At 48.0% G+C, this 24,960-nt stretch overlaps 9 protein-coding genes across 9 annotated transcripts; 5 read left to right on the plus strand and 4 right to left on the minus strand.

Moving 5' to 3' along the window:
* Nucleotides 1–1,113: 1,113 nt before the first annotated feature.
* On the minus strand, nucleotides 1,114–3,207 carry HD556DRAFT_1446861 (lysophospholipase; the record flags this gene model as incomplete). Its single annotated transcript, XM_041307166.1, has 6 exons — nucleotides 1,114–1,566; nucleotides 1,616–1,657; nucleotides 1,709–1,954; nucleotides 2,008–2,159; nucleotides 2,213–2,346; nucleotides 2,396–3,207. The coding sequence occupies 6 exons, from the start codon at nucleotides 3,205–3,207 to the stop codon at nucleotides 1,114–1,116; spliced, it is 1,839 nt and encodes a 612-aa protein (XP_041156686.1).
* A 2,571-nt stretch (nucleotides 3,208–5,778) lies between these two features.
* On the plus strand, nucleotides 5,779–6,767 carry HD556DRAFT_1396744 (uncharacterized protein). Its single transcript, XM_041303711.1, has 3 exons — nucleotides 5,779–6,056; nucleotides 6,107–6,163; nucleotides 6,212–6,767. The coding sequence occupies exons 1-3, from the start codon at nucleotides 5,852–5,854 to the stop codon at nucleotides 6,322–6,324; spliced, it is 375 nt and encodes a 124-aa protein (XP_041156687.1). The 5' UTR covers nucleotides 5,779–5,851; the 3' UTR covers nucleotides 6,325–6,767.
* Nucleotides 6,757–10,293, plus strand: HD556DRAFT_772125 (uncharacterized protein). The gene is made up of 14 exons (XM_041311583.1): nucleotides 6,757–6,991; nucleotides 7,049–7,318; nucleotides 7,376–7,522; nucleotides 7,577–7,656; nucleotides 7,718–8,056; nucleotides 8,107–8,404; nucleotides 8,470–8,544; nucleotides 8,595–8,896; nucleotides 8,956–9,028; nucleotides 9,082–9,225; nucleotides 9,281–9,542; nucleotides 9,604–9,699; nucleotides 9,751–10,040; nucleotides 10,101–10,293. Exons 1-14 carry the CDS (start codon nucleotides 6,854–6,856, stop codon nucleotides 10,155–10,157), a joined length of 2,571 nt encoding a protein of 856 aa, XP_041156688.1. The 5' UTR covers nucleotides 6,757–6,853; the 3' UTR covers nucleotides 10,158–10,293.
* HD556DRAFT_1538165 (uncharacterized protein) lies at nucleotides 10,018–12,241 on the minus strand. The gene is made up of 4 exons (XM_041309683.1): nucleotides 12,014–12,241; nucleotides 11,480–11,931; nucleotides 11,216–11,426; nucleotides 10,018–11,166 (listed from the first exon to the last, which is right to left on the minus strand). Exons 1-4 carry the CDS (start codon nucleotides 12,095–12,097, stop codon nucleotides 10,429–10,431), a joined length of 1,485 nt encoding a protein of 494 aa, XP_041156689.1. The 5' UTR covers nucleotides 12,098–12,241; the 3' UTR covers nucleotides 10,018–10,428.
* Nucleotides 12,242–12,702: 461 nt separating this feature from the next.
* Nucleotides 12,703–15,298, plus strand: HD556DRAFT_1311230 (uncharacterized protein; the record flags this gene model as incomplete). Its single annotated transcript, XM_041300519.1, has 4 exons — nucleotides 12,703–12,789; nucleotides 12,857–12,925; nucleotides 12,980–13,040; nucleotides 13,758–15,298. The coding sequence occupies 4 exons, from the start codon at nucleotides 12,703–12,705 to the stop codon at nucleotides 15,296–15,298; spliced, it is 1,758 nt and encodes a 585-aa protein (XP_041156690.1).
* Nucleotides 15,299–18,875: 3,577 nt separating this feature from the next.
* HD556DRAFT_1538167 (uncharacterized protein) lies at nucleotides 18,876–20,285 on the minus strand (the record flags this gene model as incomplete). The annotated part of the gene is made up of 6 exons (XM_041309684.1): nucleotides 18,876–19,159; nucleotides 19,249–19,378; nucleotides 19,518–19,766; nucleotides 19,957–19,984; nucleotides 20,141–20,229; nucleotides 20,256–20,285. 6 exons carry the CDS (start codon nucleotides 20,283–20,285, stop codon nucleotides 18,876–18,878), a joined length of 810 nt encoding a protein of 269 aa, XP_041156691.1.
* Nucleotides 20,286–20,771: 486 nt separating this feature from the next.
* Nucleotides 20,772–21,163, plus strand: HD556DRAFT_1311232 (uncharacterized protein; the record flags this gene model as incomplete). Its single annotated transcript, XM_041300520.1, has 2 exons — nucleotides 20,772–21,035; nucleotides 21,077–21,163. The coding sequence occupies 2 exons, from the start codon at nucleotides 20,772–20,774 to the stop codon at nucleotides 21,161–21,163; spliced, it is 351 nt and encodes a 116-aa protein (XP_041156692.1).
* A 2,090-nt stretch (nucleotides 21,164–23,253) lies between these two features.
* HD556DRAFT_1243483 (uncharacterized protein) lies at nucleotides 23,254–24,095 on the plus strand (the record flags this gene model as incomplete). The annotated part of the gene is made up of 2 exons (XM_041298381.1): nucleotides 23,254–23,571; nucleotides 23,688–24,095. The coding sequence occupies 2 exons, from the start codon at nucleotides 23,254–23,256 to the stop codon at nucleotides 24,093–24,095; spliced, it is 726 nt and encodes a 241-aa protein (XP_041156693.1).
* Nucleotides 24,096–24,261: 166 nt separating this feature from the next.
* HD556DRAFT_1311234 (uncharacterized protein) lies at nucleotides 24,262–24,846 on the minus strand (the record flags this gene model as incomplete). The annotated part of the gene is made up of 3 exons (XM_041300521.1): nucleotides 24,262–24,448; nucleotides 24,497–24,660; nucleotides 24,712–24,846. 3 exons carry the CDS (start codon nucleotides 24,844–24,846, stop codon nucleotides 24,262–24,264), a joined length of 486 nt encoding a protein of 161 aa, XP_041156694.1.
* Nucleotides 24,847–24,960: the final 114 nt, after the last annotated feature.

Consider the following 24,960-nt stretch of genomic DNA (forward strand, 5'->3'; position numbering starts at 1 on the left):
ACCAACGATACGGAAGACCTCATAACTCGACGAGAAACGAGGACTGTGGAAGGACCTGACGATTACAGTAAATGGCAACTTCTCTAGCAAGTGATAGAATCGCCTTGAAGAGTAGGCTGCTATGCATCATGTTCCGGGCTATCATAGCAGGCGCCACTACAATGATTTGAACAGATCAAATGATCAGGTTGGCAGAACAGAAAGCTAGTATCCGTCATCAACAGGATGACATCACGTATCAAGGGCAACAGTAGAACGCAGACGACACCGTATCGGACCAGTAAACCAGACCACGCCGTTAAACGTCAGCGATTCGTTTGCCATGAGGACTGATTCCGAGGACAACTGGTTTTAATTCTGGGATTCATCTAAGTCAATCTATCCATCCGGGGAAATTTGCATCGTCCTTAGTACAGGAAGCATCGCTTGTGCCATATAACGAGAGGTTGGAAGAGAAAGCAGCACGAGGATGAGCGGGGTGAGGCCGATACGCAACGCTCAGTACCAACTTTGCCATCTATCGACGGCTCGCGGAGTTTCTAAACAACACGTGGTTGCCTTTTCCGTCTGGAGCTTGGCGAAGGCCGCAACCCCGGATCATATTCGCTCAAGAGAGTGCAAGCAGTTCAACTTATAATGACAACTGAGGACAGGAGGCCTTTCAGTGGATTGGAGGATCACAAATTCGTCTGCATGGATGTAAGGTTCTACCCATTCTTGCCTAACAATGACAGCTCGGCTTCGTGCTCCTGTCAGCATCGACACCGCAGGTCTAGTTAGTAGCCGCACGTTTGAAATTCTTGCCAGTGGTCATCGTATCTGACGCTTGTGACGTGGATCCGCCATCGCTGAATCAAAAATGATCAGTAGGGCCCGACACCACCGTATCCCCCAAACCAGCAAAAGCAAACGTCATGCCAATAATCGCGTCCATTTCGTTAACAGCCAACAGTAACCAAAAGCATTCATTGTCAATAAATCAGTCCTGACAATGAAAACTCAGACTGTGTCCGCCTGCACAAATTGATTTCACATCATCAGCATGACACAATAGCCGAAGTCACCTCGAACGCGCTAAGCTGTCTGAATGCCGCCCTATACGATGACACCGCTCTAGGATGCAGCAGTTGTGAGCGCGTCTCCATTCCAGCAGTACCTGTCCATGCAGGTAGAGCAAATGCCACTTCTTGCCACTCCTGCTCGCTCCCTTGCACGGTCGACGACAGCGCATGCGAGACACGACGGCCAATACGGATCTTTCGTTGCTCCGTTTTCTGGATACCCCTGGGTCGTGATAACAAAGGTCTGGCTAAGCATTGCCTGGATCTCCGATGACAAATAGGAAGTTTGAGACGTCGAGGTGTTGGTGACGGGAACTTCGCCATAGGGTGGACCACCATTAGCAAGGTATATGAGAAGCGGGGTGCTTGTGTTCAAACTGGTCGTGTTGCATCCAAAAAACGTCGGGCGCGTAGTCAGGTTTTGTGCGGTGTATTCTTCCATAGAGGTGGGAACAGGGGGGAATGAGTAAGCAGAGGGATAAAGTGAAGTACGATTTTGTGTAGCCTGGCAAGGATTCAGATGCGAAAGTTATTTGATAATCGCATATGCTCACAATCAAAGAACTGCCATCCGCGAAGTCGTTAATATCATCGGTCTGAATTGAAGATCAACTGAAGATCGCCATGTTTTTAGGAAGACTACTTACTGCATCAATAGCGAAAATGACATCGACGCCACGTGCCTTCACCAGGAGGGGTTGCAGCGGGATAACTTCACCATCTTCACCACCGTCCACCATATTCAGGTTTGTTTGTGTTGAATCAATAAAAGTGTCCGGCGCTACACCATAGAATGGATTTGGCCAAGAAGCAACGTCGTATTCAACCTGGGGTTCAGGCATAAGATCCGCCATAAGAGCTAAAATGGACCCAAACTCCGAATTGAGGGTATTCTGCCAGCTAGTTCAGACACGCATGAACGATAAGAGAACACAACGGAACTCACAGTGAAATTGGCCTCATTAAATAGCTCAGAAGACGACCCAGCAATAAACGCAGATTGATCATAGTTGGTGACACAGATACTGTTATTTGTCGTTCCCAAATATTTGGTTGGCACGAATGCAGAAAGCTGCGGGTCAAAAGAACCCGTTTCAACTATTCAGATACGTTCAGGGCCCAGGAACACAAAACTGTGACCTTTTACTCACAGACATTGAACTCAATTATGGGATTAGTTAAGGGGATGTAGTCTTCAGCAATTATCTCCGATGAGTTCTGACCCGGAGCTTGAAGGTCTGCGGTCACAATTGGGAATGGTATTAAATAGGACGCGAATGAGGTCCTTTAACCAAGATCAGCCAACGAACTCGCCAGATTGGGAGCGAACTCACGTGTTTGCAACAGCAGACCATAATATACCAGCACCATGGGTGTACGACTCGTTAAAGATATTAGACGAGAAGGTACCATTGGCAAAATGTCTGGCTAGCATGCGCCCCCAATAGTCCGCAAATGTCACCACATAACCAGCGTCGTACTTTCCGAGCAACTCATCTGCAAGGTTCGTATAATATTGCGTATCTGTGACGGAGTTCGTGCTTGGCGTTATAATATCATAGTCAGCGTTCCATCCTCCCCACGAACTGTTGGACACTGTTGGACTAGCGGGCCCAAACATGAGTTCTTGCATGGTAGGGAAATTGGCTTGAGCAAGGGATGTGATGAACCACGATGAGCCTGACAATCCTGACAGATAGGTTGCTGCCTGGAGCAACCCGCCTGTTCCAGCAGCATCGGAAGATGAATTCCGCGCATCCAGTGCGTTCAACACTCCTGCACCAAAGATTGCAGCCCTGTACCCTCCTCCACTCGTTGCAATGCCTAGAGTTGGGATCTCGGAACTAGCGCCCGAAAGAATTCCTGAGACGTAATCAGGGAGAAAAGGATTGGTAGATAAGACATTTGATAGGTAAGTTTTCCAGGCTTGCGGAAGGACATTGGCCTTGCGATTTTGAATGTAGGAGGCTTCAGATGAACTGAGGGTCTGATTCCCAGGAGCACCAGCCATCCGCACCAGGTTAAAGCCTGCAGGACATCGCCCAGCAATAGGTGTGTACGCCTGAGATGCCACGGTCTGAGCCATGGCGAATGTGTTTAGCCATAATAAGAGGGCAAGCAAGATAGCAAAGCGATTTCGCAGCATGGTCGGATACGCGACTAGGGAATGCTAATTTTCGTCGTTTGAGCCAGATTCGATACCTCGAGTAAAGAGTTGCATACGAGGCCCTTTAAATTATCAGGACGCAGAATACACGTTTCGGTGAACCTCCGGACTATTGCTGCGTATTACGCGTGAGACTAGCAGCTCCGAATTAAACACTCGGAGCGTCTTGAGCTCGTGAGGCTCCCTGTAGTTCAGGACCCGAACTAATGGCGAACCAGCACGGTCTCACCAGTTCGCCTTCGCCGTGCTCAACGCCACCGATGTTCTGAAGGAGCACTTGTACGATGTTGAATGGTTCGAACAAAGCCCTTCATTCCAGGGTAGTCGATCTCTTAGACTTGCTGTGAACCTCTCTAAAATCAAAGAAACAGGGCCCTCTCTGTAATTGTCGCACGCCGCCTCGTCCAGCAGATAAGTTACTGATGCATAATTACAAGCTTCTGGACAAAAATATAACTTACCTGAGAGGCAGCCAAAACTAGTACTAGTACTCAACGTTCGAACCTAGAAATAAATGCGTATTACATCCGCTTCCCAACAAGAGAAGTAATTGGATATGACACCGAACACGTTCGTTTTACTTCAACGAGCGCCTGTTTGCCATAAAGTTGGTTAAGAAACGAAACAGTGGTGGGAAGAAAGCGAGGCCTCCCATGTGAATGCATGAGCGTTTATTTAAGACGGTAGTTGAACGTGCGATGATGATCACGCGGTATTAGCAGTTGAAAGCAGTATGCGCACTGCGTGTGAGCTCCATAAGGCTCCATAGCTTGTCGGAGTATCAAAATGTTTGAATTTGATTTGAGGGTGAGGTAATAACAAAGATGGCAATCCACCCGGGCCCGAGCCCATGCCCTCATCATAATAAGTACACGGACATTATCGACAGACAGAAACATGGTTACAACAATGCCAAGACTGTCGGGCGTCAGGCTTTCTGTACAGTTGATTGTTGGAAAACACAAATTTAAATGTACGGACTATAACGACTTGTGTAACTTCCATGCGTGAACTAAAGTACGACAATGCCTAGGGATAACTTTGACAGGTCTACATGTGTTGTGTTGATTAAATGCGAGTGATAGAGAAGGCTAGGAGCTCACTCATCTCGGCAATTCCGCCAGTGTTATACCGATCAGATCAAGCTCGACACGTTCTCTGTCGAGAGGAAGGGCTCATTCATCCGGAATTTCCATAACAACAGATTCGATTATCCTGAGGGGTCTATGGTATGTGTCCTGGAAATTACATGCAGGCTCGAGATTCGCTGGTGCATCTTGGGCTATGGATGCGACAGATGTCACAGGGTGGATTCATACGCTCTGTAGCTTATCTGGCAACAAAATGTGCCTGTTGGGGATCAGCACCATTTTCGACGCCTGACCCACCCGGTTATTCAGAGCTCATGAGTCACTTTCACAGTGGTCGGCCTTCGGGAGAAGAGGGTCACGCCTTCGAGCGCTTTTGGACGATCTCAGCCTTATCCCAGGACACTAATTACGCATCTTCATCGACTCACCAAAGTATTCACATTCACACTATTCTTGACCTTCCCCAGAATCCGAAGAATTCTATCATGGGGTCGGCCCTGGATAAAGCATGCGCCAGAATTTTAAGTGATCCTCATGAACAACTTATCGAGCTTCCACCAGCGATTGCCTCGCTAGATTTGCTGACTTCTGTAAAATAAACTGGTTTCGAATCCCTCGATTGGTTGTCTTCGCTCATTGAAAATAGCTGTCACTGGTGGATAAGTTTGAGCGAAGCAGGATACGAGAAGTAGTTGGGAACAGTGAGTTCTGCGTCGTTTGAATAACTGCCCACACCCAGCGCAAAAGCAGCGCCGATGTGTTATTTCAGGCGCCAACAAACATTCGGTGGCTGACATTAACTTGGAGGAGGCACCTTGTTGATTGAAGAGCGCGTCACGGACCCAGATCAAGCATACCACCATGGTCTTAGTCCTCACGAGCAAGGCTCAGCAAGCAGACGTCTCGTCATTGTATGATGTTGCAGTATTCCGGAAGAGCAACGGAACCCCAAGCAGGGCCACCAGAAATACAGGGAGTTGTACTTGCAGAGCAGGTCGGTGAAGCAGGCTTTAGAGACCACAAGAGATGACCTAAACATAACAAAGGAGTAGACCAGAAGTTATCGGAACAACGACAAACCCAACGCGATCAACCAGATCAAATTTTGCGCGACGACAGAAACAGAGGGACTCCAGTTGGCCTTCATCACAGCAACCTGAATGACGAATTAGCGTGATATTCGAAAAGTGTCCGATAAGGCAGAAGACAGTCAAACACAATTCGAAGTTTGAACCGAATCAGATCAACGTAAACAAGACACTTTGTTCATGCATGCATGTACTAATCATGATGATGCCATCGTCATCATCCGCTGATCGACTCGGACGCATGTACAAAGTGTCCTAAGTCTAAATATTGTAAATCGTGATGCATGATGATTAGTACATGCATGCATGTTAAAGTGTCCGAGTCTGTTTACGTCTAATTTTGTCGGTAAGCTGCGTCGGACTTGTAAAATGTCTCAACGTCGTTACTCACGACGTCGATAAGCTCGTCGTCCTCAACAATCACTTCCTTTGCAAATAAAAATCATGCGTCAGTCTGTTGCTCCGAGTCGCATTTCACATGCTGCATCCCTAGCATCGCAGGCCAATAATGCAACAGCAACATCACGCTTACTGGAGAAAAAGAAAGAGTTTGAGGCCGTTGCTGCCCTTGAACGCGCTAGTGCGCTGTTCCTTAAGCGCATCGAGGGTCTTGCAGATGATTGCGAAGTTATGGCTGATGCTGGCCAAGGTTTCTTCTTCTCATCCTGATCCTTTTCCATCATTAATATTCTCGAACAGTACATGGTCAGGTGCTCGAACAATGGCCTCTCATGTTCCAGAGTTTGAGTTTGTTCTGTGAGTAAAGTTACGACCACACTAGCTTGTGATCTGATTATTCTGCAGTGAACAGCCGGGAACAGCACTTGTCAGACCCCGGTGACGCCACCGTATCACTTACCGGAGAACGGCTTGTTCGTGTTCCGCTTGACGAGCTCCAAGCTGATGCGTCGAAGTAAACTCAACTGCGTATTACTGCGTCTACTTCGATATACATATCCTTGATGCCATGTCGCATCTCTACCCTGCCCTTTCCCAGAATCATCGGGCCCCGCCCATCTACATCTGCGACGACCACAATGCAGTCGATAACGACCCTCCATTCTGCCAATGGATTCTGCTCTTCATTTGCAGTACAGATGAAACCTTTACGCCACGAGGGCACGTGTCAGCAAGGGTGGATACAACATGGCGGTTTCAAGCATGGTAACAGCGTATTAGACTTTCATGGGCACCTTGAACCTGTGAAGCGGACGTTACACTTACAGAACAGACATCATATACGTTGTTTCCTGTACTAGTACTCGTAGCATTACTATCAATTCAAAGTATGCGGCGTTTGGACTTCCACGGAGGAATACTCGTGTATCATACGTGTCAAAATGAATGTTTGCACCGGTGGCAGTACTTACTGCTGTCTGCGTTGCGGCAGACTCGTTCTTTCCGTGATCACTTCCACTCGACTATTCCGTATAACTTGAGGGTTTTATGGACTATCTTCGCAGCTTCGGCTCTGCTGCAGTTTCGACTCTTGTCCAGAAATCGGGGCTAAATCTACCGTTCTCGCTAGGTGCCAAAGTTTACTCCTGCGAGACTTTCTGGACCTTGTACGACGCTACCAAACGGGTAGGTTCGCAATTATCACCACGGTCCGAGTTGTGTCCAGGCTAATCTACAAGGCAGGAAGATGGTAGTCTGGTCTCGGTTTTCGAGTATGATCTAACCCACCCTCTGAACAAGTCCACCATACCCCTCGCCCGCAACTCCCTCCGCAAGCTACGCACCATACGACATCCAGACGTACTTAGATACATCGATGTCGTAGAATCCGACTCAGCCATTTGCATCATGACCGAAAGGGTTCGCCCTCTACACCTCGCGCTATCCCAATCATCCTCTAATGTTCCACGTGAGCGAGAGGACTGGCTGATTTGGGGGCTACACCGAATTTCAGTCAGAATTGTTCTTCTCGTCTGCGTTCAGGCCTTAATTACTGACCTTCTGAGCCAGGTTGCTCTTGCTTTTCTCAACGATTCCGCTTCCTCGACCCACGGAAACGCTCGTCCAAATGCTATATTTATCACTCCTTCAGGAGAGTGGAAGTTGGGAGGCTTCGAGGTGTTGAGCAATCCAAAAGACGATCTTTCTGTCATATATGTGAGTCTTTTTCTTAAGTGTCTCGTGCGTCTCCCCATAAACATTCCTTTACAGACCATGGGCGGCCTCATGCCAGACGCAATGGCATGCGCGCCCCCGGAAGTCAAGAAAGAGGGTTGGTCTGCCCTCAAAGAGTGAGTTTTCAGTTTCCGACACTCACAATATCATGCAGCCACCTTTCTAATGAATGGACAGCGTACCAGTATCAGCTGCGGACGGATACGCTCTCGGTCTACTTTTACACGCTGTCTTCAATCCCACTCACCCACCACTACCAACTGCTCAGCCTCCTCATCCACCACCTCAAGTTTCTTCCAGGGGTGCCATACCCCTGTCCGTCTTTCCCTCCTTCAAAAAACTCCTTAACCCGAATGCAAAATCACGGATGTCGCCCAAAAACCTACTAGACATTGGTATGGCAGAGTCGGGCGGAGAAGGACATGGATTTTTCGTACATAACCGGCTTGTCAAGGTCTGCGCTGGACTGGACGGATTCACCCTCAGTAGTGAATCTGATAAGGCATCTTTACTACGGTATGTGTTACTTTTCAGACGCCCACCATTTACTCAGTGGCTTGGACTAGCACGCTAAAGGAATCCGCATCTTCATTTCCCCCCGAATTCGTCTCTTATCGTATTCTCCCATGCCTTGCCTCTGCGCTTGAGTTCGGTGGTGCCTCTGCAGCAACCATCGTCCCTCTCGTCCTCCAATTCGGAAAGAACGTTGCACCCGATGACTATGGCTCAGTAGTCGTGGCACCCCTCGTCAAACTTTTTGCGAGTGCTGACCGTGGCACACGCATTGCGCTTCTCGATAGTCTCCCCGAGTTTGTCGAGAAACTGGATAAGAAAACAGTTGTTGATAAAATTTGGCCAAACCTGGTATGAATAATGTTCATGTTTCATCTATTCTTACACGGCAATTCATTTCATCTTCATCCGCGCAGCAAACTGGCTTTACTGACACTGTTGCTGTCATTCGAGAAGCTACTGTCCGCGCTATCGTTCTACTTTCCCCCAAGGTATGTTGACTTTAAGGTGTGACCAATGTCGCTAATGATGATTTCTCAAGTTATCCGACCGTATACTCAACAACGACCTCCTCCGCCATCTCGCCCGCCTCCAATCGGACCCAGAAGCTTCCATCCGGACCAATACATGTATTCTTATCGGCCGGCTGGGTCCTTCGCTAGGATATAATACCAAACGAAAAGTTCTCGTTCCTGCATTTAGCATGTCGCTGAGGGATTCGTTCGTCCATGCTCGCGTGGCAGGCGTTATGGCATTTATGGCAACCGCGGAGTGCTTCGAGATTGAGGACGTGGCCAGTAAAGTTGTTCCAGCTATCCTAGGCGCTACGCTGGATAAAGAAAAGTGAGTCTACAGCTCTCGTTCTACTACTTTGATGTATGTTGATGGCTGAATATGTACAGACTGGTTCGTGATCAGGCATTCAAAGCTGTCGAGCTTTTTGTCAAGCGTTTAGAAGCCCACGCTTCGACTATGGTACGTCTGTAGTACACAACCCAGTTTGTATTACTCATACCCCTTTTTCACAGCCAGAGACAGCATCCACAGAAGATGGCGGGGACGATCTACCCGCGAGGCTTCCAGGTGCATACACACAGGCTGGACTTGTAAACTCAGCGACGGGCGCTGCAGCCGCTCTCACAGGGTGGGCTGTATCGTCCCTTGGCAAAAAGGCACGTTTGATTTGTTTTTCTTGATATCGATGGCTTACAAAAATCTATCGCTCAGCTTGCCCCTGCTGACATGCAAACCACGATCTCAAGTACCATCGAAGGATCAACACTAACACCAACCATCAATGGTAGCGCCAATCATTTGCCTGTGACACCTGTTTCTCCCTCCGCAAATCCAGTAAGAAGCAAAGGTCTACAACTGGGCGGGAATAAAGCCCCAACTTCTACGCTCGCTGACGAGGTTGCCAACGAGGCAGGGCAGGGTCGTTCATGGAATGACGATTTGATCGACATTAATGCCGATGAAGGAGATTGGAGTACGTCCTTTGACCTTTCGAGATATCACTGGATCCAAACTGAGGTCATTTTTATTTGTAGGCGCATTCGAGAGTGCTCCACCTGCTGTAGAATCAAAACTAGCAAGTACGACCGATGGTCTAGGATTCGGTATATCGCTGCGGCCCAGTTCTCCAAGTATGTATTGCTTCCTTCTCCATAATGTCCCTGCTGATTTATCTGATACAGTTCCAGACGAATGGGGTGCAATGGCATCATCGTCTCGACCTACAAGTCGCTCGTCTACATCACGTCCCTCCCAGATCTCACGCACGCTCTCACCACAACCCCGCAGGTCCATCGTGCCTTCCCCTCTCGCACCAGCGTTCTCACCCGCTTCAAGCACTCGATCAACACCCATATCATCCCCTCGACCTCTCCCAAATACTGCTGACAACACACCGCCGACTAGTATGGCTGGGATGTCGAAGGAGGAGAAGGCGGCTGAGATGGCCAGGAGGAAGGAGGAGAGACGGTTGGTGAGTGTTTTGTCACTTTGTTTGGAGATGTTGCGGCTTATACTTATTGACTTTTTGCAGCGGATTGAGAAGCTGAAGGAACAGAAAAAGAACGCTGCTGCTGCCGGAAAGGTTTGAGTATGATAACGTTGTGAACACTCGTGCTTATGCGATGATGCACGGAGTGACTGGGAGACTTTATTTGACCACGACATGATCATCATTTTATAGTGTGAACCACCTGCATCTGGGATACGGCATATGTCCGGCGAGTTCCTTCATCATGCGCATTGTCGCCGAGCTAGGATCCAGTATTTAATGCTAAGGGCGCACAGTATATCCTTCAGAACATTAAATACTCAATTAGTACTACCACTCTACTGCACATCTATAAGTTGTCTGATGATCTCTACGCCAAATCTACTACAGCGAGTACATTCCTTCCTGCTTGACCCCGCTTCCTGTAACAGATTCTACCCAAATAACCGTTGAATGCCAATTTGACATTCCACGTCATTCTCAAATACGAGGGGAACGACTCTGTCGCTTCAACCTCTTTGATATCGACCCCTGGCCCAACAATGCCCGAACAGGGCTTATCCATACCGCTAGCGTCGATCGTAAACCCATAGAACTCTGTTCCATCCCTTTCGTTATGAAGTACGCAGATACCACGTGCATGCCCGTCAAAAGACGTGGTAAACTTCATGGTGTTAGCATAGCCTGGAACAGAGAAAAGCTGGTCGGTGGAGAGAGATATATTCCCCAGTTTCTGCCCTGGCAGAGGAGGGGATAAAGTTACTCGGTGAGCAAAGTACTTCGTCAAATTGAGTCTCATGCAATGGGTGAGGAATTTGATTTGGGTTTGTCCTGTGACAGCGCTGGTCATAGAGTCGCATAAGAGCGAGACTCGTTCGATATCGAGATAGCAATGTCCTTCGTGAGTGAGTTCAAGAGTAGGTGGGGATGCGCTGGTAATTCCCGCCGACGGGAGAGCGAATGCCTGGATGATCGCACGGCAGTTTCCTCCTTCGTCGAGCTGGCTGACCATAGTGAGAGGGGTAAACATTGCGAGAATGTGGGTTTCGGTAGCTATGAGACGCTTTAGGTATGTCTCCTGCGCGCAAGTGACGTCGAATTTGGGGTCCTATATTTCATGATGAGACGCGTACGACGTCCAAATACTTGATACGTACGATGATAGAGCTTGGTAGCGGAAAGCGGTACAGGACGCGGGTGTGAGTATCCACCGCCAAATTCAAAGTCCCAGTCAAATGATCGCTCATGCACAGCAAGCGCTTCCCAGCAGATAGCTGCGACATTCCCATGCCGATCACATCGCCAGGAATCACCATGGAGAATTCCAATAAAGGACCGTCAGAAGAGAAACGAATGGAGAGTAGTTTACTATCAAAAAGTCGTTCAGTGTATGAATGCGATAGTCGGGAGCAACTACTAACTGTGAGAACGACACGCTGCTGCGAGCGCTTTCCATGACGATGGCGTGCATGATACATCCTCCGTCCGCTGCCTCAGAAGTCGCGCTTTTGAACGATAGTATCTGAGCGCCATCAGCGTGATATATGATGTGGCGCAGTCCGCGCTCCAGATCGTAGCACAGGATGTCAGGGCCGCTAATGTGCGGGATGACAAGCCACAAGCCAGCCACCACTTCCCAATGGTCTCCTTGCAAGGCAGACCACTCAGGCTCAAACCAAGTCGCCTTGGAAGTTATCGTTAAAGCTTGCTTGTTCCACTTGACGCCGACTTGAGTGCTTTTGACAAGGGTGGTCTCTAAGAAATCGCGAGACTGAGAGTCGAGTGGTCCGAGGGGACGAGGAAGTTTTGCATGTTTATATGCATCGTGCCATATGGCCGTGTGGAATGTCAAGTCGCGAAGGTCTTTGCACGCCTACATCAATCATTACAAACACATTCAGTATGAATCAATATGAAGGGATATGATCCGCAAACGATGAGCAGTAGTTTCTCACCAGTCGAAGGCAGATGATTTCGCGGACGGAAAGAAAGGACAGGACACGGTACAAAACATCGTGTGGAAGACTGGTTAGCGTCATGGTCGGTGCTCAAAGATACGTTATAAGCGCGCCAAGTCCACGGCATGATGCATCAGGTCAACAGATGGAAGCGAACAAGTGCCTATTCGCTAGTGGTATTGGCTTTCGTCAATGTTTGCATTGCGTTGTGAGCACCAAATTCGAAATTCAAGCTCAAGCGGCAAGCTGCGATCCGACTCGATCATGATCTGGAATAGTCTGCTCGATACAACTATAACAGTTCTTCAACAACCCGCATTCAAGAATGATCTTAGTTTGATTGTGTGTATTATGCGGCCCATCAGTCGCGTTTGCGTCCACAGCTTGATCAGTCGAACTGACTCAGTGCTCGACCTCAAGCACAATCCATAAGTCGACTTCCCATGCCCGTGACTACTACGACAAATCTTTGAGCTGTTCCTTCGACCGTTTCCTTCCGTTTCCCGGAGTTCCCTGGCGCCCACCCTTAATGCTTAGCGCCTGAAGCCAATACAGCAGTAAATATTGCCATGAGGCTTGCGGTCAATTGCTGTGTATGTATGGCATGAGGCCCACCCTTTCTTCAACTTCTTGTCGCACTCAGGCTCTGCTTTGCACAGATTGATCATCAAACTCGACTATTCACCATGAGCGACCAGAATCAATTGGGGGACTCACGGTCGGGTCCTCCACACATCAAGACACCCAACGAACCAAACGCTACGGAACGCCCGGTATGTGGCTGATTATCATCAAGTTGCACTCGAAACGCTGACTCTTGTCAACGTATTCCTTGTCTAGGGCCGATCCCGTGGCAAAATAAGTCAGTTTCTGGGGAAGGTCACGAATGGTGCGATAAAAAAGGTTTCAGTGAGTCGTAATCTAGAGTGAGTGCACTGGGATAATGCTGATATCGTACGCAAGCGCTCGAACTTGAAGGATTCACGCAGCCGCGACCCTGTTCTCCCGAACGTCGATCGTGAAGGTGTCTCATCAATTACAAATATTGAGGTAGGTTAGCTTTCAGTTTATGCACTCTCCGTGAGTTTTGTTGTTTACCAGGTTCAGGATGGGGCCCCTGGTGCAAAACAAGGCGCCGATCCCCAATCGGCACTTCGAGAGGCCAACGAAGCTGTCAAAGGCATGAATCTACTTTCAGGACCTGTGACATCTGGACTTTCCGCCGCGCAAAATGCATCAGCAGATCTCGAGGATGCATGTGAATTCGGGGACACATATCTTCGGCCTCTCAAGATATTCGACAGCGTTATTGAGAAGCTTGCGGATGTATGGGCTCAGTTCTCTCGGTTGGAACCGAACTGATCCCTCTGCATAGGTGCACCCTTACGCAAATATGGCACTGGGCCTACTGTCTTCTGCATCCAAAGTACGTATTGTTTCACTCCGAGTCTTATATCATGCTCAGCCGTCATCCATGCAGATAGTTCTCGCTTAAACTGATCGAGACCAAGGGATACTCCGGCTTTTGGAGAAGTTAGGTCAAGTGTACGATTTCATGATGCAAGACGAGACTCTTGGCGGAATTCGGTCGATGCAGGGGATCGTTGGACGAATAGTTAAGCAGACTCTTGAGTGCTCCCAGTTCATCAAGGATTACTCTGCGACAAAAAACTTCTGTGAGGAATCCAAAAATTATTATGCTTTAATCACTCGCTCATTATCTATCTCTTATGCGATCGAGAGACGCAGATAGGCACCTTCAAAATGAGCACGCAGTATAAGGAGCTTGTGTCATCAACGATCACGCATGTAGACTTGCACATCGAGCACATCGAAGAAGTGGTCAAGAAATACCTACAATATGCCATGCTATCACACAGGTGGGAAGGGAGGGAGCCGCTGCTGCAGGATATCCAGGGCAAGTGTGTGTACGACTCGGAGTTGGATCCAGTTGGCGGCATGACGAAGCTGCGGTCGTTCTGCAAAACTGCTCGTGATGCGGGGTATAACTGGGCATGGAGCGATACATGCTGCATCGACAAGAGCAGTAATGTCGAAGTCCAAGAATCGGTTAACTCCATGTTCGTATGGTATCATCATTCCGCGCTCACGATCGTCTACCTGTCTGATGTTCCGCCTTCGTCAAAGTCTGGCGGACTGGCAAAGAGCGCTTGGAACACGCGCGGATGGACGTTTCAGGAGTTCGTCGCTCCCAAAGTTATTCTCTTTTATCAGAACAATTGGACTCTTTATCGTAATGATCATACTCCCAACCACAAGGATTCCATCGCAATCATGCAGGAGATAAAGGACGCGACGGGTATAGACCGACCAGCCGTTGTGGCCTTCCGTCCCAGTATGCATAACGCGCGAGAAAAACTTCATTGGGCGTCAACCCGCGTTACCACTCGTCAGGAAGACATCGCATACTCGTTGTTTGGCGTCCTTGACGTCCGCCTGCGTGTAGATTATGGTGAGAAGCAGGACAAGGCTCTCGGGCGGCTCCTGCAGGAGATCGTGGCTCGGTCGGGCGATATCAGTAGCCTTGATTGGGTCGGAACACCATCAGAGTTCAACAGCTGTCTACCAGCCTCCATCACTTCATACGAAGCTCCACCATGCCAGCTACCACCCCTACCCGAGGAAGAAATTCAGCCATCGGTTTCTTCGCTGCGAAAGACGGCGGCTGCTGATTTCGCTTCGGACCTTTATACCCTGCTTCGGAACACGAGCGCCCCTCGCTTCGCAGCACAGAGACTGCATCTACCTTGTCTTGCATTCAATGTCACGGAAGTCAGACGCCGGATGGGTAGTCTAACCCCGGAAAGTCATCTCACGTATGAAGTGAAGACAGACGGACTTCACGATTTACTTATCACCACCGCAGAGACCCTGGTTCAGTTCTGGCCGGCAAGGCCCACTGAGCGAAAATTTGTCGTTATCCGTCCCTGGGATCGGTCTCTCCTGGAGCTACCTGGATTTTCAACACCATCTAACTATAAAAACAATGCGGAGAGTGAGGAGGATTATGGAACGCCACCTTCTCCATCAGACGACTGGTCTGGTGGTTCTCCTGTAAAACAGGGGATGCCTGACCTAATACAATCACGAGCATTGCGGTTGCTTGTTCGCCTTGGACAGCCTTTTGGCGCATTTTTGCTGGCGCAGCAGCGCAGTGGAGAATACAAGAGGATCGCGACGGATTATGATATCATTGGACAAATCCAGGACGTGGTTTCTGTTGGAGACTTGATGGACATCAGGACCATAGAAATATTGTAGTCGTATGTTTTCGTTTTGGACCTTTGAACGTTTCGCATCTGTACTTTAGAGATGATACCACACACGCATGTTAGATGTGATTTCCGCACACAGGTAGTACTAGCAGCTCGAGCAAAGCTCGGGTATAAATTATGCCGTCGCTTACCTATCATTTCGTGCAACCCTAGGCTGTTCGTCCTCAAAAAATCCTCAGAGGGTGGGACCACGACAAGTTAACAGTGATCCGCAAATTGGTATCATTACATCTTTCGATGCTCTATGACCCTTTCATTCTTCGCGGTCCAAAAATCGTGCATTGGCAACATAAATTACCGACATAATGAATATCAGACCAGGACAGAGTGTATACCTATCATCCCAAAGTTCCTCTCTACTCATATCGACCCAAGCGCAATTGTATGCATATGCGATAGTATTGCATTCGAATTTATGGCCATTTGAGCAATGACGTGTTAAAAAGGCGACAGGCGACAGATTTTTGAGACCATGGAGCAATGACAGGGCAACGAATAATCTGCACAGAGATGCGGTCGAGCGGAACCGATGGAGAGAAGTGTGTTGAAGGCGCCTCCGAAAGTGGAGTGAAGGAACTGAAGAAGATTGCGCCAGCAGCGGGGAAGTGTTTGGATATTGCAGGTTCATTCATGGCCTCGGGTTGCACCCAGCACACATGGGTTTATGTAAATGCTGAGAGAACTGAATCGATCGTTGGTTCATTGGGTACAATACAATATGTGTTATGGTAACAAGAAGAGTACGATGAGAATGACGGGTGTAAGAATATGGAGACTTGACTCGGAAGGGAGGAAGGAATTGCAAAATCTGGAGGAATTATACGAGCACCTGGCACGGTGAGAGGTGTTTTTATCGAGGAGTCCAATTTGAATTTCGATCGGACAACTAGCGATAGGAGATTCTTTGCGGTAATTGTCGCTGGCACATTTGGGCGGGTGTAGAAGTCCCCGACTCCACAAATTTAGTGGAAGAGGGTTCTTGATTGCAACAAACGGCCATTTCTCTGCAAACGCATGCCTGCGAACTTATTTCCTGTTTTACATCCGTGCGAATCGATTAGCTCAGCTGGAACTGCACAGTTTCTTCGTTCAGTTTGCCTCATTTTGATCCGGTCATCTCATCTCTTTTCGCCTCTCTACTCAGCCCGACCTCAACATCTGGTAGATGATGGGAGATGATATCGTCAAAGAAATCAAAGAACCTTTTCTGATAACCCTCGTCGTGTAGCTTGGCATGTAGTTCAGAAGGATTGGCTGCGCCCATCTAACCACAGGAGGTAGTGACCATGCGAAGAGCCACGTTCAGTATAATGCTCATCACACACTGACATCTTATATATCTTTGCCAAGTGTTCGATCCGCTCAGCGCGCAGCTTGGGCCTGATTCACATCCAGTAAACATGGCAGTAGTTTTAGAAAGGAAGGATGATTCCCACACATGGCCCGGGGCATTTGGCAGTAGGACGCTAAGTGGCGAAAAAGACAGCGAGTTTGGGCACTTGAGCTGGCGCAAGCAGCTTATAGAAAGAACGGAGGGTAATGAGCCTGACGTGGGGCTTGAGATGGAAGAATTTTTGGGGAAGAAGAATGGACAGTGAATGCAAATGTGTTCTCATGATTTTATACGTGGGAATAAATTACCAAAACAATTGGAAGAAATCAACGAATTAACAAATGACCTCGAATGTGTCACAGCCCGTCTTGTAAAGATCAGTATAAGGGGCTTCAACTTTGGCCAGACAGCTGCAAGCCAAGGATTGATGGGATAAATGATAAATATTTATTGGAGTGATGACAACTGGCCATATTTAAAATCAGGGAGTCGGGGAATTGGTGCGCACGCACCGTTACCGATTGATAAGTTAAAGAAACACAAAGTACTAGGTCGCGCTAAACTTAATACCAGTCGTCGTGGGAATATGAAGAAATGGTGCATGGCCCACCCGTGACCCCATACTACTACATACCTCGTCTCTGCTGTTGTGAGTTGCTAGTATTGCCAACAACACCTTTACCATGTCACATACCTCTCCCGCTGAGATCCTCCCTTTACAGTACGACCTGCTGTTCTTACCTCTACAAACTCTTTCCTGCCATAGGGATGCAAAGGTTCTTCCGGTATTGAACGATGAGTTTGTCATCCCGCACACAAGTCTCCATTTTCTGACCTTCGTAATCTTGACTTGATGATCGTTTTGAAGTTTTCTGCTACATTGTCCCTACCTCTAGACTGCTCCATAAGTACAAACTGTAACCGGGAGGCACTCAAACATCGTTCTTTGCCATGATGTAAGTGTTCACCCGTAATCTCCATCATAGCCTTATGTTTTTTGCCATTCAGCACCGCATATCACCTTACCACCTGCCACCACTCCCACCGTTCAAAGCCTGTACACCCTATCTAAGGCTATTGTCCTGGCGCCTGTTCGTGCAACGCAGCATATCGTCCTTTCCTCACACAGGATCAGTTGGTTTGCGCGGCTGGTTCTTTTCGCTCTGTCAGTATGTTTTCTCAGTGAAAGCCTGTAGCTGGTGCTGTCGGCAACGACGGTGACCCGACAAATCTGTCTTCGTCCTTCATAAACCGTGGAGAGCACGGGAGTAGCCGTGTTATCGTTTATGAAGCAATCGTCACTTACTGATCGCAAAATATAATGACTTCGCTCCTGACTCAATTCTTTTTATCGAATTCAGGTCGCCTCATGTCTGAAATAGTATCTTATTCTGTATGATGGTATGCAAGCTAATCATAAACTTCAGACATCCTTTGTTAGATTTGCAAGCGCGTTTCTCCATTGACTGCATGTGTGTCTCTCCATGTGAGCCTCTAGTGAGCTGAATACATTTGTGTATCATGACCTCGCAAGCTTATGTATCGGAGATATTGGCTTCTGCCACTACCGGTGCGCCATCACAATTTACACTGGAACCACTGACATAGTATACTCTGGTTGGTGGCAAATTTATGCGGGCGCTCTATCTATCGACTTGGAGTGTTTATATGGTGGGTTCGTCTGCCGCATCCCTGCAAATGTAAATTGGGTGAATAAATCATCATCATAGTCGGACTGATGTTCGCAGAACCGTACCAAAATGACTCGTAGAGTGTGCCTAGCACATGAGGCCTTCAAGAAAAAATCATGTCACGGTGCCGCGTAAGCTGGGATCTGTTTCATCATGCAAGCACATGCAGATCGTTTGGCTCAGGCGCCATATACTATTCGTGTATAAAAGCGAACCAGAAAACACTATCAAGTTTCACCTATGAAGTTCACTTCGCTCACCGCTGTAATAACCACTGCTGTATCTATGCCAGCTGGCATGATTAGCGCATCCAACCCCGCGAACCTGCCCTGCGACCGACCTGGTAAGCACATCTACATGCAAATCTTAAACCATATGCTTATGGCCATCCACCAATAAAGTGGGGTGCTCGATGGGCATCAAATATTCCAACAATGGCAAGGATTCCGGGTATACCTGCAGAACTGACGGCTTCATGAACAACACCTTGCTATACTTGTGCCAAAATTGCTGTCACTTTATCAACAATAGGAAAGGCGTCATCTGTTCATGAGCTCCTGACTTTCCTTGACGGCACCAGTGTCCGGGTGAGCCTGTCTTTTCTCGTTGTCTTCCAAGTCTGAGTCGCACGAGGTACGCGACTCCTTAGCTCTACGAACATGTCCTGAATTTGATCCCAAGGCAGCGCAAGCATCGGAACGTGGGATCTGATAATGCTGGGCATTAGTAGGCTCCTCGTTCTCGGGGGTGAGGTTACCCTCATTCAGTTGTATCGTACATCCCCTGGCCAGTCCAGTTGATATGACATCAATACGGCTGCTTACTCCGTGATCATGATCATGGACATCACGATGACAGATTAGGCATAAGATTTCATCCAGGGTAAGTATTCTTCTGAAGCAAACGCTTTACTCCGAACATCCAGTTTGGCACTCCAAGCTACATTGATGCAGTAGTAGCACGCTCGTATCACGACAACTAGTACACAGCCGGAAGTCTTGTCGACCGCAAACAGATGCTCGTTTATTTGATCATCATAGGCCTAATATACATAGTGTCACCCTATGCTAATAATCAATATCAAAAGATCGCTGGCGGTAAATAATGAACTTAGTGCATAGTATGTCGCACCCCATACTGGCCAAAAAATACTAGCCCGTCAGTGCGGACTCAACATTCACCCTCGTGTACTGTACTGTCCATTCCAGTATGCCATAAACATCCACCACAATACTCTTCTGGACTTCAATCAGTGGTAAAAACATACAGCTCGAGCCCCAGACGATCATAAATAAGAATTGGTAGTAGTACGAATCGGGTGTGATGCCTTTTGGTGTAGTGTTTTGATTGTCGAAAGCTACTAGGTATGAGTAGAAGCACGCGGCTTCCGAAGCAGGAACGTCGTTTGAGATCGTCGGCGAGTATTTGACCTGGTGAATGTGTTCAGCTGATAAAGCATAAAGCATAAAATGACGACGCACACGATACCAAAAACAATATTGCATAGCTGCTCAGCGTGTCAGCTAGGAGTCAAGGATGACAACTAAATCAGAAATTTGCTAGAATGAAAAACTGATTGAAGTTAGTTTTGGAGGTGGACTATTTTTGATGCCCGCTTACTATGATGACCACTAAAATGGCGAAAAACCTACATGAAATAAGTCTTCGAGTCACACAGAATAGACCATCAGATGTAGACATGACGTCACTGGTGTTGATGCTATGTATATGATAGGAGGCAGATGAGGGTTCTAAGGGCAACGAGGTGAACCTTCACGTAGAGGTGGACCAACTGACATCCTACCTGTTCATGCCGTTAACTTGCGATGTTTTCGGAGATACATCAACCATCGGTCCATCCAACCCCCATGGTTGGCCGCGAGACCGAAGGACCTGCAGGTATGTGTTGAGGTACGTACGAAGACGCGTTGTCCAAAGATATTCCACATGGGAAAGTATAGACTATTCAAACTACAGTTCAGTAGTTAGATCGTCGAATCCTGAGCCCCAGTGAAAACTGACTATGACGGGAGGAGTCGTCACATGCTTAGAAATGATTTTCCTTTTTAGTTACATGTTGGTATATGCTCATTTATCATAATCCGACTCATTGCATACGTTGTGCTCGTAACGTTGCGTTGCGAAGCGCTAACTTCGTATATTTCCTTAGTCTTTGCTTTGCTTTGCTTCTCCATCGCACTTCGCCAAGCGTGTAGGTTCGTTACGTTGGAGTCTTTGCACTCATAGCCATATTCCAATCTATAGAAAACATGCCTACAAACGAGTCCGCTGAAAATGTCAGTCTCTGTGTGTGCTCGAGATACAACTTCGGGAGGCCACATAGCGTGTCGACAGCAACTTGGCGCCGACATCTACAAGAGGCTCCAGAAGATGAGAGAGAGAGTATTCATCTGCGCAGAGCGCTACCAGAACACATGTCCCTTCTTCCAGCTGACCAAAATCTTCCACTAGACTCCGAGCCTGCAGCACACCGTGTCCCTGATCCTCCTGGTGCTCTGTCTACCAGTAGTGCTCGTCGTACTGCTGCATTGCGGGAACTTGCTAAGCGCGCACGAGTTGATGAGAGTAACAATCATGCTGTCGGACGTCGCAAATGTGCTCGGAATTCTGAGCCATCCACCTCCAACGTTAACAAAAACAATAACACAGACAACGATTTTGAGATGGATGACAATCTGGTACGTTTCTTTGCCTTGTTATGATCTAAATTTTTCAATAGTCATATTACAGTACTATGATGATCAAAACCACCCTCCGGAGCCAGATGCACCTGAGCATAGACCTCCCCCAGTGCCGGATGAACTGAATATGCCTCAAGAACTGGATATGCACCAGCACCACCCTCCGGAACCAGATGCACTCGAGTATAGACCTCCCCCAGTACCGGACGAGCCAGACATCCCCCATCATCTCCCTCCAGAACCAGACTTGCACGAGCACCACCCTCCACAAGAAAATGCGCATCTGCCGCAGTATGAGTTAGAATTTGAGCGAAGAGAACGGCCGCACATTGATGTGGAGGCCCTTGCACGTAGCGCAGTGCTGCCGAAGGTTAAGGAGACAATGGAATTTGTCCTTGCCCTCAAGCAAGCATCCTTGGAGGACCAAAGTGCTAAAATGAGCGATGAAGCGCTCCAACGTCTCCGTAATCCACCTCGTGGCCCCATCGACGTCAATAGTCCTGCCATCCGACACAGTATTTCGACATACCTCGCACTTGAACATGCCTCGCAAGATGCGTATAACCGTATTCGCAGGTCATTGATGCAGAACTTTTCTGGCATTGATGGTGTTGACGACATCTTGAGCTTCCATGCTGTCGAAAAGCTCGTTGCTGCTCACACAGGTGTTGAACCCATAATACATGATATGTGCTCCCAGTCGTGCATGGCATATACTGGACCTTACGCTACGCTCGAACACTGCACTGTGTGTGGTACTTCTCGATGGGATCAAGCCAAGCTTGCAGCCAGCAATGGCCGAAGAAAGGTTGCTGCGCAAAATTTTTCAACCATACCATTAGCCCCCCAATTGCAGGCTCTTTACCGTAATCCAGACAGCGCATGCGACATGCGTTATCTTCACGAGCGCACACAGGAAGTGCTGACAGAGCTTCGGGCAACAGGTACTATTCCTGTCATCGATGACATCGTGATGGGATGGGACTATCTTACTGCAGTGATCGACGGGGATATCAAGGAAGGAGACATTGCTCTCATGGTCTCATTGGATGGTGCGCAACTCTACGAGTCTAAGGAGTCAGACTGCTGGATTTATATGTGGGTTGTTTTAAACCTCTCCCCCAACAAACGATACCGCAAAGTACATGTCCGTCCAGGTGGCTTTATACCTGGACCAAACAAGCCAAAGAATGTCGATTCTTTCCTCTTTGTTGGAATGCACCACCTTGCAGCCATCCAAAACGAAGGCCTTACCGTGTGGGATGCATCCCGTGATGCAACATTTATATCGGACATTCACCTCATATTCACGACGGCTGATGGGCCTGGACTTGTGTATTGGGACGGAATGGTGGGGAACAGTGGGAAGAATGGGTGTCGGATCTATTGTGGAGTACAGGGCCGAAGAAAAACTCGCGGGACTCGTTACTACCCAGCACTCTTGAAGCCAACTGATCATTCAGTCATCGGGAGCAACCATCCAGATATTGATGTGTTCAAAATTCCGCTCGGAGGATCTGATGACTACGAAACTAACTTAAAACGCCTCATTACTTCTCCAAATCAACGTCAGTTCGACCTCAGGAAAACGGAGACAGGTATAACAAAGCCCCCTCTAATCCTTGGCCTAAGTCCTTCACGCAGTCTTGGAGTCCCATTCTGCATGACGACGGACATCATGCACCTCGCAGCAAATCTTAGCGATCTCTTACTGAGTCTCTGGCGCGGAACTTTAGACTGCGGACCATCAGACAATGTCGAAACTTGGGACTGGGCTGTCTTTAGAGACGAGGGTACCTGGACTATACATGGAGCAGCAGTTGAGAACGCCGGACCCTACCTTCCCACTTCATTTGATCGCAAGCCTCGTAATATTTCTGAGAAGCTTAACACTGGCTATAAAACATGGGAATTTCAACTGTACATGTTTGGCCTCGCACCTGCACTACTCTACGACATTCTACCCCGGAAATACTGGTCTAACTACTGCCAACTCGTCCGTGGATTCCAGCTGATGTGTCAATATCGCATCACAGCCCAGGAACTTGTCCATGCCCAAGCACTTTTATGCTGCTGGGAGCGGGACTTTGAACTCTTGTATTATCGTCGCCGAGAAGATCGCATCCACTTCATTCGTCCATGTGTCCATCAAACCAACCACCTCGTCTCAGAAACAGTGCGGAAAGGCCCATCAATATGCTATGCACAGTGGACTATGGAACGAACGATTGGAAATTTGGGTCAAGAAATTCGTCAGCCCTCGAATCCTTTCGCAAACCTCTCACAAGAAGGAGTTCGACGCTGCCGCATTAATACCCTTCTCTCCATAATGCCTGAGCTCGACAATTCACACCAAGGCCTTCCGAATGGTTCCGTTGATTTAGGAGATGGGTATGTGCTTCTTCGCAAACGAGAACGATATGCGAAACTCCCAGACGGTGCAGATGCACAAGCAATCGCCAATTTTCTTGGTGCTCGTCGCATGCTTCCTCGCATCAAGAAATGGGCCCGACTTTTGTTACCCAATAAGCAGGTTGCTCGCTCAGCTTGGAGAGAGACCACCAAAGCGCGTGAGCAAGTGCGAATGTCACGCAATGTGAAGGTTTGTTTGTTTTATTAAAACATCTTCTACATGCTAACTCGTTATAGTTTAAAGTTGCTGGACAGTTTCAATTCGGTGAAGTGCAATATTTTACCAGGCTCGCAGTCGAAGTGGATGATGCCAATGAAGATAGTGACGATGAAGACAACTGGCATTTTTTGGACATCGCTGTGATCCAAATGTATTCACTCCCTGACGAAGCTCTCCTGCAACTTTCTTCCCAGACGGTCGCTTCCTGTACCCACTCTGAGCAAGTCTTGGCTATTGATGTCAAGGATATTGTCAGCGTGATCGCCATGGTTCCACACAAACCAACACTTCCATCGGGGCTTACAGAGGAGCGTTTTTTTATGATTGAAAAGCCGGGCTTAGATGTATCTGATCTTGGAGTTCGCTACAGTGCATATCATGATGAGGACGACGAGGACAATGCTGATGATGCCAGAATCGAGTAGACATTATTTCTAAAGCTCGTAGTTACAGTTATTATAGTTCAATGATTTTTTCTATTGCTACATATGAGGAATGCGAGAGTTCGAGTGGATCTGAGTGCACAACAGCAAGACAACATGAGAGCAATCTGACAGCAAGAGGACAGAGGACGCGAGAACAAAAGACGAATTAGAAATAGTGGGGCATCCCAAAAATTTGAAGGATGTCATCTGCTTCTCTTCTGGCGACTGCGGCAGCAACATCCGAGTTTGTAAGTTGGCGGACCCAGTAGCACCAAGGCTTGTCAGTACGATTAGGATTGGCTGGATTGTTGCAGCGCAGTGAGAGTAGACGACATGGAGACACTGTACAAGCACTATAAATGAACAAGTTAGATTACAATACAGACAAATATTGTACTTACATTGCCGGAAGAAGTTCAGGAAGGTCCTCCTCGACCTTAATTGTCAGATCTTCCTCAGGCTCGGTTTTGATGTTCTCCTCCTCAGACTTAACCACTGGCATCATGTCTTCATCCGGCTTCGATCCCTCATTGCGACGAAGGTCTTTGAAGCGAAAAACAACTCTCTATACAATTATATATGTGGGATCAGCAAATAAGCACAAAAAAACACGCACCTTTCGTCCAGGAGATTCCATGTCTAAAGACAAGACATAAGTAGCCCACGACGCGTCTAAACCATCGATCTCGACAACAACAACATCCCCGAGCATCGTGACGTTGGATGAGCTAATGATAGTTGGGGAAGACATCGATGTGTGGTAAGTCGTGAAATGAAAGGTACCGTGTCGAGACCGAGACAAGTTTCTCAATTCGGTATTTTCCATCGGAGACAGAATATTGAATACAGACGACTCAATGAGTCT

This window comes from Suillus plorans (assembly GCF_016647745.1).
Source record: "Suillus plorans strain S12 chromosome Unknown HD556scaffold_57, whole genome shotgun sequence".
Lineage (NCBI taxonomy): Eukaryota > Fungi > Basidiomycota > Agaricomycetes > Boletales > Suillaceae > Suillus > Suillus plorans.